The 12,160-nt window shown below is 42.1% G+C and overlaps 1 protein-coding gene across 1 annotated transcript in view; it reads left to right on the forward strand.

Moving 5' to 3' along the window:
• The first annotated feature begins 907 nt into the window (after nucleotides 1-907).
• colec12 (collectin sub-family member 12) overlaps nucleotides 908-12,160 on the forward strand; it is a 32,340-nt gene continuing 21,087 nt past the window's right edge. The window contains exons 1-2 of the mRNA XM_030073661.1: nucleotides 908-1,360; nucleotides 4,358-4,408. Coding sequence (XP_029929521.1) covers nucleotides 1,354-1,360; nucleotides 4,358-4,408 — 58 coding nt within the window. The 5' untranslated portion in view covers nucleotides 908-1,353. The remainder of the gene's footprint in view (nucleotides 1,361-4,357; nucleotides 4,409-12,160) is intronic.

The following is a 12,160-nucleotide window of genomic DNA, read 5'->3' on the forward strand; positions in this document are numbered from 1 at the left end:
GGAATTCATGTCACAAAGCTGAACGTAAGGAGTTCCATAACACATTCATTACAGGCTTGGGGTTAACTGCTTCACATATTCATGTATGAATAATTAATTATATAGTGGCGCCACTGGATATTTTAACGTTTCATGAGAAAGTCAGAAGAAATATTTAACTTTCACTGACATGTGGCTGTAAATTTACTAATGGTTTTATTATATTTCACCAAAGCTGCCCCCTCCACTACTATGACATTCAATTTGAGGGAGTAGATGCTTCTCCCAAACATCTTCTAACTATCAGCATGATTAAAATGTACCATCTCTGATTAATCCCATACGTTAATATATAACATAATTATATATGAATCCCATATATTAGTCCTATATCCATCTAAATTAGAACAGAATGAGTGTTAAATGGTTGTATCGTTGGAAAAAAGAATCAATTTTCCTTATTCAACAGTAGAAAGAATATCTTGGGGATCTCTGTTATTTGAAAATATTGACCCTGAGCAGACCCTGAGCTACTTAAATTAAGAGGCACACACTCCGAAGAGATTTTTTTTATACCCACTGTGCAATCATGGCACTCTATTGCATGAATATGTTATGAAATACTTCATTTTATTTCACGTTTTACTGCGCCAAACGGCATTTAGAAAATAGCAATTTCGACAGGGGCATAGGTTATTGAACCCAACCACACACACACACACACACACACACACACACACACACACACACACATACACACACATACACACACACACGCAGAGAGAGAGAGAGAGAGAGAGAGAGAGAGAGAGAGAGAGAGAGAGAGAGAGACCGGGGTGCGGAGGGTGAGCACAGATGTGAGCAACACGTGGTTTCTCAAAGCAGCCCTACGGGCGCACCACTTCCTCTCACGTTTGGACCACTTCACTCCTCAACTTCTTTGAGTTTGTCCGCTTTCGGCTGCGGGTGCCAGTGTGCCGTGCAGGACGGAGATACACCCTCACCTCAGCACTTTTTCGAATTACCAGAGAAATAGGAGCATCCCTCGGTTTTTGCAGTTGCTGCAGCGCCAAGGTTCCTGCTCAGCGCTCAGCGCAACTTCCACCAAAGTTTAGTCCTCCTCCCCCGCAGCATCTGACGTGCAGCATTGTAGTTACCTGCGCTGACAAGGAGGTCGTCCCCAGCGGTAACAGTTACTGATGGAGCTCTGAACTTTTTTTCCCCCCTTTTTATTCCTGAGGGCAGTGGATATTGGGATACTCGGTGATCTAAGGTGCAGCGGCGCTCAAGGGATGTTTTGAGCAAATGCCATTGCAATGCTGTGGATGTGACTTCAAACGACAGCTTCGCAACGGTAGAGTCCTGTAAAACACAATGAAAGGTAGGCTGATTACGAGACTTAATCAATAACAAAAACATAAAATAGCTCAACTGCACCCCACATGATCAATACAGCCTGCTCCTGAATTCCTATCTCCCTTTCCTATGCGCCAATTTTCTGCACTCTTTCTTCCAGCGCTAGACGGGAGGAATGCGTAGGCTACACTTTGCGTGTGACATCTGGTTTCAATTTGGGGAGTCGGGTTTGGGATTGTTTTGCATCTGGTCGCTGCTGCACATCAAACACTAACCTACACTAAGTGAACTTTTCACAGTAGAGCCAAAACACATTATTACAACCCGAAGAGTGAGTCGGCGTGCAGAGAAACAAGTTTTGAGTCACAGTTTAGTGTGAATATTTTAACTTTTAGAGCTGTTTGTGCGCTTAAACTGATTTGCAGGTATAGGCATTGTTATTATTATTATTTTGAGGGTCAGTTTGTATATCTTAAATGTGTTGTTGGAAGTTTTTCCTGTTTGAAAAAAAAAAAAAAAAAAAAAGGTAGGCCTGCTGGGGGGGAGATAATGAGTCAGACTTATGTAATTACCTTACATGAAAAGCCACACTGGCGCTGCTCCCTAAAACATGACGCCCCCTCCCTCTCCGCAAAAATGCACGTCTTGCACTCACTGTGACTTTTATAGAAGGTTCATAAAAAAAAAAAAAAAAAAAAAAAACACACAGAGAATGTCCCTCTCAACACACTGAATACAATACAGCGTGTCCCATTGTGTGTGGATTAATGTGGTCTGCGCTGTAATGTCAAATCAAGTTTTTATTGTCCTTACACGCTTGGCCCAAATGTGATTCCCATGTGGTGCCCTGATGCCTTTGACTGCTGCCTTTGCCCCCCACCAAAGATAATGCTAAAATGAACATCACACGTCACTGGAGCCCAGACACAAAGGCATTATTTGATAGGCCAGTAAGCTGGTCCCTGTTACAGTGGGGCTGTACTGAAAGTGTATGAACGCCACAAGACTCCTGCCACCTTGTGGGCGACCTCAGAACTTTCATTTTCACTGGGTCAGTGCAACTTTATAGGGAAATGTTGTTCATTTTTTTTTTTTCAGAACTCAGAGGGGCAGCTCAACCAGAATGTGTGAACACGAGTCTGAACAACCGTCTTAAGTCTGTAAATTCAATCTTGAACGTAAAATGTCATCAAGATGGAAGTCGCATCCTGGAGCCACTCTGCTGACAATAGGAGGAGGCAGTTTGTGGGGATTCATAAGAGTGTTTGTTCCAGCTTCTGCTGCCATAAACAGTGTAAACATTTCTGAAGCTGAACTTGTGCTCACATATCTTGAAACCCCCTCTGCAGCCTGTTACTTTTTTTTTTTTTTACTTTTGTCTTTTTCCATTAACCTTCACTGGAGCTGTGCTGGGGTCACACCACAGAAGAAGTAATTCACAGAGGACAAAACAAAATAGATGCCAAACTTTCCCAGGGTGCAGGAATGCACATTTGAAAACTGGAAGTCATACAATGATTGTCACATTGCAGGAATCCACTGGTCTATCTCTGTCACATTGAGCAATTCCACTTAGTTATTTTAGTAGTTTACATGTGCCAAATGCATATTGCAAACACTCAAGGGCCACAGCTGCAGTATTTGTTCCAAAATCCAAATTTGACAAGAGGTAGATATCTATTTTTGAGTCCAGTTACTCCTCAGTCCTGTGGGTAAAATGGTATGAAATCAGTTTCCCAGAATGGCTGTTAAAAAGCCAAGTGCACTACACTGTCATCATTGTTATAACAGGACACAGACATGTAGTGTGGAAACAAAAACAGGAAAGAAGGTCTTGGGCAAGGCAAGTTAATAAGCACATCAGATGCAGATTTTTTACAACTGTTTAGAAGAGTCTTGTCACCTCTCTGCACACTCTGTGCTCTCTTGTGAAATGCCTGCTAAAAAGTCACCGTGATAGCTTAGGATTTCAGGTTCCAGGACCAATAAAGCATTCTCAGGAGTTCCCAGACTACGTGCTTGCTGCATGGGGAGACAGCCAGAGTATGTGATAACACAGTAAAAAAGCGACGTCCCCTCAGGCGTTGACAGTTTTGCTTCTCCTGTTTTATTAAAAAAAAAAAATAAAAAATAAGATGGACTCCTGTTCTTTCCCCCCTGACGTCATTAGCAGTCTGGATCATCACTCTCACCTCTCCACACCTCTGATCCGTTTGCCACTTTTGGCAGGAGGGAGTAAGAGATTGGTTTGGAGATCTCTTTTTGAGACATGTGGTCTGTCTTTATTTTCACTGGCCAAGGATGATGACACAGAAAACCGCCTTGAAGTCACTGCTGTACTTTCCCACGGGCATGGCAGCCACTTGAAAAGAGGTGGTACCCGGGGCCTGTAAGGCCATGAGACATGGCAGTAACCCCACCGAGAGAGAGAAACATCACTGGAAACGAGCTGAGCTAATTTGAGTGAAGGAGTGTGTTTACTTGCTGTTTAATAGTACAGTGGGTTAAACACATGGTAGCACAGTGAATGGGCTGTAAATATAAAAAGGTTCTGATTTAGTCCTGAGAACATTGTTTGAGAAATTCAGTGTTTACCAGTTTGGACATTTGAGGTATGAACACCAGATCAAATTTTTAACCTTGTGAGTTAAATTTTAGAAATTAATGTTTTAATGATGTGGCCATCATAAAAACATGGTTTTATGAAATAGCATTATCAAGTGGTGCATGACCTGACTCTCCTTACTCTATTTGAAGGTGCAGTATGCAGACTTGCCAAGGGTCGATTTAACTGAGGCCTCTTTATACTCAACTGACAAATAAATGTGGAACAAGCATGTAATCTATCAGTGAGTCCAACCAATGACAAAATCCATCTAGACTCAACCATCAAATTATGTGCTTATTTCACATTTTTTGTGTGAGTCTGAAGGGTTTTCACCTCAACTGACCCTCTGCCATTTTGCATAGTGCACCTTTAAGTAAATTATTTAACAAATGTTTTTCTGTGTTCACTCCCCAGACGACTTTGCTGATGAGGAGGAGGTGCAGTCCTTTGGCTATAAGAGGTTTGGTGAGTACTTTCTCCTTTTATACAGGAACAGGAGCAGAATATAGCCTGGAGTGGACGTTGCATTTGGTCATTTGTGTATGTGTGTGTGTGTGTGTGTGTGTGTGCGTGTGTGCATCTGTCCAAAGCTAATTTTGCATAACACTGAACCTATCATCTTAAAATTTTTGTTAACAGATATGATGGTATAATCATGGACCTCTCATGGATGTGGTGAATCAAAGTCTTTGAAAAAAAGTTCTTGCTACCACCGCTCCGTCTCTTCATTCATTCTCTAGCTACTCTCTCTCTTTCTCACTTTCTCTCTCTCTCTCTCTCTCTCTGACTTGGTCACATTCATGTGAGGGTCCTAGGAGGCTGCACAGCCACAGACTGACAGGCAAAATGTTTTTATTCTTCAATTGACTTGGGCGCTGTGCAAAAGTCTAATAATGGCAATAGTGTTTTTTCTGTCTGTGTGCATGTACCTGTCTGCAGCTAATCTTGTAATCTTGACCACCTGGTCTATCAGCCTATAATTTTTCGAGCACAGTTATGACTGTATGATCAAGCACCTCTTGGGGTTGAAGTGATTCAAAACCTTTGAAAAACCTGTTGTATACCACAATTGAGTGCTAAGTCCTCAGCTGGTTTTTCACCTAAGTCCGAGCACCGGAGAAGGGGAGATATGCCTGGCAGAGATCTCCACTCTACTGAGTGCACTCTTATAGTTTGCTAATATTTTCCCTGACCCTAGCCCACATATAAACGTCCTTGAGTCTTCAAGCAGGCTTCACCTTGGTTCCCAGAAACCAACCTATGCGATTATTTAGATTGGCTTTTGCTTTCATTTTTATTTCTCTGTTACAAGACCAGTGGACTGCAGGGAAAGGAAAACCACAGCATCCTGGGTGTTCCTGACCAGAGGACTGACTTTGCAGTCGTATCAGTATCCTACTGTTGGTTTAATCCACCCAGCACTGTTCAAACCTACACAAATAACTTGGTCTGAAACCAAAAGTTCACTTTCAATATGGTTTTCCTCAGTTGTTTTTGTCTGTTCTTTCTGACAGCTTAGCTGTGTAGAACCATAATTTCACTGTGATGTGTTTTAGTGTCTCATTCTGAGAGCAGTCCTCTGCTTCCAGCCCAGAGCAGATATCGTGTTACGACACTTTATGTTGAAAAGGTCTCAGTAGGGCCTCAGATTTAAAGGAACATTTCACCCAAAAATGGCCTACTCGTTCTCCTGTCAACTGAAATGCTGGTGATATTTGCAGATCTGTATAATAGCAATCACTGTGTCATCGCAGTGCTTGTCAAAACAGCTAGAGTTATTTGAGACCATTTCTTTGGAATTCCAAAAAGTGCAAACCCCCCCCCCCCAAAAAAACAAAAAACAAAATAGGTCCAAAACAGTACAGTCTGAAGCCAAGTGATTGCGCCATGGGTCCAATGCCTGAATCAGAGATGCTCTAGCTAAATTGCTGGATGTTATACTGTCATACAAACTTGAGTAGATAAAGACAACATTTTCATATTTAGTTGAACTTTGTTTTTGGTTATGTGTGTTCTCCAAGCACTCAGCAGTCCTGTGCCAGTGACTGAGTGCAGTAGTCACATGACTTTTTGTTATCACAGTCAATTTACACATGTGCACACTTCTTACTTTTAACCTAATACCTCACTGATCCAGTCGGATATGAGATTGGTGTGTGTGTGTGTGTGTGTGTGTGTGTATGTGTGCATTTGCTGACTCGACTCCCTTTACAAAAGCAGAGATTTTTGATTTCTCTAGTTCCAAAACCAAAGCTCTTTACAAACACTAAAAATGTGCAAATCCCAGACATTAGACAGACCTTTGTAAAAACTGCATGTTCATTCAGGGAAGATTTACTTATTATAAACTCAAAAGGTTGCCAGCCACTAAAGGCCTCTTTCCACTGCAATGGTACCCAAACATTTTGGCACTGCCTTGGCACTAAAAAACAGGAACTTTGGATTTTCCATTCACCAAGGGTCCAGTTTCAGCTGCAGTTCCAGTTGATTTTTTGGTCCCTGCTCAACATGTGGGACTCACAGGAACTTGTCCCTGGGGGCGGGACTACTGCACTGTTTATCGCTGATTGGTTCCACATTTTTGTGTCACTGAAGCAACTGACAGTAAGAGCCAGCATTCCTCTCGAAATAGAAGGATTTTGTTGCTCTCTGTCCAGCATTTTTGGTTAAATACCAGAATTGGCAGTGTAAAAAATGGCTAACCAGGAAAAGAAATACTATAAAACACAGCACCTCACTTTCCATCGTGTTTACATCTGTTTCATATCATCTTGCCGTTCGCTGCCATGACGTAGACGTGCGCTGTGAAGATGTTAGTCACCGTTTGCTGTTTGTAACTTTTTCTCCTGAAGTTGGTTGAAATGCAAACTGTAACCGGATCTAGTTCCTCTAGTTTCTTGTTGTGCAGTGGAAAAGGGCCCCAAGCAACTCTGCTGGAGCAGACGGGGCTTCAGTCTTGGCTTTGCTCAAAGGCACCTCAGTGGGAGTTTTTTCATCATTACTCATTCATGTTCTTTGCCCAGATTTGTCAGAGATTTGAAACAGTGCTTTTCCAGTCACAGCAGCATCTGAACGCGGTGGTCCAGTTGTCTCACATACTTGCATGCAAATGAGCAGCATCAACAAAGTGGCAAAGGGGCGCATTGCCTGGCTTTTAATATCCCTTCAGTGAGGAGAACTAGAAGAGAAATGGGGTCTTTGACTGAGTTCGACATCTGCTTGCCACGAGAGCTCTATTATCCCTCTGAGATTATGCCCAAACCTGAGAAGTTGCTGAGCTGCTTCCTGTGTCCATACTGGAAGTTTATTTAGCGCAAGCCTATATACCCTGTGGACTCCAGAGAAAGAAATAAAGAGCAAGAGCGAGAGACCTTATCATGGGGTTTGGGAGTCCTTGCTTGGGCTGTGCTGTGTCAGCAATACGTCAAGGAGAGGCAGTCTGAGGGGCACTCTGAAAAGGGAAAAGAGGTCCATCCAAATGCAACCACAAATGGAGATAAAATGTTTATTTATTTATTTTCATGCTTTTTTAAATTTAGAGACAAAGGGGCTGCATGTATTGAGACAGCCGGGTTTAGGACATACTGTACAAAACTGTCTCTCTCACTTCTTAGCTATGATCTGCAGAGCCTTAAAGTGCTTATACAACCAGCTAGGATGACGTCTTGGTGGAGGAGATGGTAAGAGAAACCATGAGGGAGTTACACAATACATCTCATTTTTACATGTTTGTTTTGAGCGGAGCCCAAAAATAGATTGAGGTTTATTTGATCGTGAATGTTTATGAATGAAGGGGTGGGGGGGCACCAAAAAACAAGTGGGTGTTCACCTTATTAATGCATTGCTCATGTTCATTTCTCAGTTCTTATTTTTTATCTGTTTATCTGGGGTGGGGGTGGGGGCGGTGGGGGGTGGAGGGGCATTTGCCGACATTTTATTTTCAGCTGAGGAGTTGCATTCCTTGCCCGACTTATTTTGGGGGGCAAAACAGCAAGTGGTTTTAATTTGAGGGGACTTTATTACCCGAAAAGAATGTTTTCAGAATGCCTGCTTATTACAGCCCCCCCGCCCCCTGCCCCCCTAGGGTGTGCATGCACGCAGTTTGTGTTCTGTCGTCCTAATGAAAGATTGCTCGCTCGTGTTTTCAATAAAGAGTGGAGCGAGTGGGAGGAGACTAGCGGGAGAAAAAGGATTACAAACGGTACCTGGGAAAGAAGCAGCAAAAAAAGAAGCAAAAAAAAAAAAAAATGAGGACAGACAGAAGAGTGTTTTGTCCAAGACAGAACACTGCAGTGTTGACGTGCTGTCGATCTCTTCCCAGACCTGCAAAGTTTCCTTTTTGCGGTGAAATGGTCTGTGACTGGTCAAAAGAGTGGTGGGTCAGTCCTGGTTTGACCAATGACAGGTAGGCGGGAATACATCCCAGACAGGGCACAAATCATCGTGTCCTGGTGGGGGCCAGAGGAAAGCATGCCATGGAGGCTTCTCTGGGAGCATTACTGGGGGGACTGGTTTAGGTCAACTGCAGGTCGGCTCTGTGGGCCCCTGCCCTTTGTTTAACACGCGACTAACACCGCTGATAACTGTTGAAGTGCACATGGTGATAAGAATAAGGCAAAACCCTGCATCTTACCACAGAGTAGAGATGTGTGCACTTCATGTTTCAGTGTAGACAGGGCACAACATATAACATTGTTGTATGTTATCAAATAGGATGTTGCAATAAGGGATGGACAATACATAAATATCATGACATGATACTAGGTCTTGTCTGGACTTATGGATATTGTAATATTGTTATATGGCAAGTTTGACCTTTTTCCTTTTAAAGCTGTAAAATATAATAAATTACTTATTTACTTACTTGTTGATTAATACCAGTTAATTCACTTTTGCTATGATGGAGTTTGACATGTCGAGCTCGTTTTCATGTTCAGGTAAGCAACATATGCTGTGTGCAGCTACACATAGCCAAATGCTGCTACTGCTTTCTCCTTCATGCTTATGATAGAGAATTACAACTTCTTGTAGCATATGTGTAGCCTAAGATATGTTTTTCTTGATCTGATGCCTGTTGCTTTTTATAGCTCCCTTGAACATTTCTAACCATATGTGTTACTCCTAGAAATGTTGTGATGTAAAAATATTGTCTCTAATTATGATAAATACCATTTGGCTCATAACTTCCACACTCTTGAGTCTGCATACAGGCACGTATGGCAGTGGCCACTAGGTGGTGCATCATAAAATCACGTAACTTTAAAAAGTTGCATTACAGGCAAAGGATGCATTTTTTGAACTTCTGAATTCAGCAGTTTTTACTTTTCTATAATATGCCTCTGACTGCTTGGTCATCAAATCTCGAATGAAGACATTTGTGATTGTGAAAAAAATCCCTTTTCATTTCTGGGATCCCATACAGTACGATTGTAGCAAAACAGTTCTAGCAGCCTTGTTGACGTTTCCTTCCTTAACAGATTTAAAATTTGTAGGTTAAAAACTTGATAGAATGTCCTTAGTTTCATTTTCACCAGAGTCCATTTTGCTGCTCACTGCATCTGGTGAGCTCAGCTAGGCCCCTCACTCACATTAGCTATAGCAAATTAATGTACATAAGCTATATTGCATTTTCTGGTGTTCAAGCTGCAAAAGAGAAAAGTCTGTCCTGAATATCATTTTTTAGACATCAGACAACAGCAGAATCTCCAAAAAGCTTCCATTGTGTGATGCATACCATCATTTCTTTTACTTTGAATTTTCATTTCACAAATACTTATTAAATCACTAATTCTCAAATATAGTTATAGCATGTATATTCCGTTTTTATCAACTTGGAGACTAAGATGTGTTCCAGCTGTTTTTAATTTCCACCTTATGTTAGCAGGGCATTATTAGATAAATAAACAGAAAAAATGTGTTTGCAGGCATCACAGAAAGGGCTCCCACTAACTCAACATGTCATCGCAAATAGATTTGAGTTATGAAACATGACAGTTCTGGAGTAGAGCCAGTGTCAGTCAGTGGTTATATATAGTTATAATTGTTTTGACCGAGATTGGCCTAACCACCTCACCATACTCCTCTGCACCACTCCATGCGACGTGTCCCCAAAGACACGTTGGCCAATGATAATGACACCCCTGCACCACATTGTCATCTGATAGGATGTCTCCTCTCCCATGATGTGTGTTTGGTAAAGCCTTCCTTTCTCAGCAGGTTTAGGCTCAGTTGTAAAAATAACACAAGGGATGGAGGTGCCTGACTCCATTTTCTTTCAGCCGTCTCAATAAAAGACAGGCACGGGGAAGAAGTGCTGCTTGTTCCTCAACCTCCGTCTTTTGGCCCTGGAGATGGCCAACATCAACTTCGGTGCTTCCTCTCTATGAAAAAAGGCAGACGGTTCAAATGAAAGATGTGTATTTTTCTTTGTTCTGTTGTGAGTCACAGCACTACTCGCTCCTCCAGTTTCAGACCTGGCCATGACAGAGGCATGGTGCGTTTGTTGCTCCGGCTGTGATTACATTGGCCAGAAACCAGTACACCTCTCAATGTTATTCTCGCTTATGTTTCTCCACTTTTCATTCGGGGAGATATTCGAAAATGGCTGCATATGTTGTGCGAAAAAGTCAACCACATGGAGTTTTTCCATTGACTCAGCCCTCAAGTGTTTCAAATGTACGTTTCAAGTGAGGCATTTGTTTGTGTATTCACATCTGCTGCGAGGGAAAATGTCAGTGCTCGCTCCATCTGCCGGCACATACTGACAGCAATTTTTATGTTTTGAGGATTAGCTGTACAGTTCATAGCAGTAATTCCAACAAATATATTTCACTATATTTGAATATGGCATCTATAGGTGGAAAATTTTGATTCAATACAATATTACATAACCCAACTCTCAGTTATAGATATGTATGCCTGACCAAGCAGCGAGATCCCGTCTTCTCTGTGGCCAGCATCTTTCTCCACTAGACGGAGTGAAGCCAGACTTGGCTGGTCGGCTGGCTGGGTCCACACTGTGGTTTTATTGGCTCTGCTGAGTGATGAAGCTTGAAAGTGGCATGCGGTGATGGGATGGAGCACAGCGCTGCTCAGTCTGGGCAGACCCAAGCTGATCACCAAGCCGAGCGTTGATGGTTGCTGATTCAGTATCTAAGTGTCTCGATGGTGGGCCACCCAGCAGGCCTCACCACAAAAAACCCAACAGCACAGATGGTCTGTGGACTTACCCTCATGCACAGCTCTGCTGTTTTGCACAGAGCTTTACACCCTAGTGGTGGTTTTGAGCTTGGACGTGGTTGTAATGAAATATTCTTCAACCGCATGATAAAAAATGTACTGGCTTATTTGTGTTCATGGTGTTGCGGTGAGGCTGGGATCAGGAAGAGCAGGTCCTGTTGTTTGAACCTGTTACATTTCATCTTTGGCTGTCTTTCAAGGCACCATCCTGTGAGGCTACATTTCGGGAAGCCATCATAAATTCTGTAATGATCTTCCCCAGAAGTGACTTTTCCCTAGAAAGAGCAATTTCACCACTGAAGTTATAATTAATTATGGAATTGTGTTGTGGTTTATTCCTAATTATGTTGAGCATCAAACTTTTAGAGTCCATATTTCAGAAACCTAAGGCTGTACTTTTTTTTTTCATAGTAATGAATATTGGAGAAAAATGTACTCTTGCGAAATTTTGACATCGGAGGCACAGCACATTGTTGGATGGAGGTTCCAGTCCTAAAATAAAACATCCTGGATCTTGATTCCAAGGTACTGGCTTTAATAGACCCTGTAGTGCACTTAACTAGGCCCTGTAAATGACCTAAACCAATCATGGAAGCAGTTTTATTCAAAATGTGTGTTCTATCACTGAATTCATCAATACTTGGCCTGTGAGACCACTTAAAAACAACCATGTTTTCTTGTGTTGGCAGGCTGTATCAATCACTAACCCTATGGAGCACAGTATAAGTGAACTAATTCACACTGTAGAGGAGCTAGAATATACCAAGTTCCACAGGAGGTTGTGACTGGGGTATTTTACTCTGACTTAGTCACGAGAGTGACCCTGTTGAGCCCCTCCTGAGGGTTAGTGTTACTTAATGCATGCATTTTTTGCCAGACCTGATTCAAGAAAAGCAGGGATTTGATTGTGTTTTGTTTGTTTGACAGTAATTGTTATTTTTCAAGATTAAAATGAAAACACACTGGATCGCTTTCATG

The sequence above is a fragment of the Myripristis murdjan genome, chromosome 17 (assembly GCF_902150065.1).
Source record: "Myripristis murdjan chromosome 17, fMyrMur1.1, whole genome shotgun sequence".
NCBI lineage: Eukaryota > Metazoa > Chordata > Actinopteri > Holocentriformes > Holocentridae > Myripristis > Myripristis murdjan.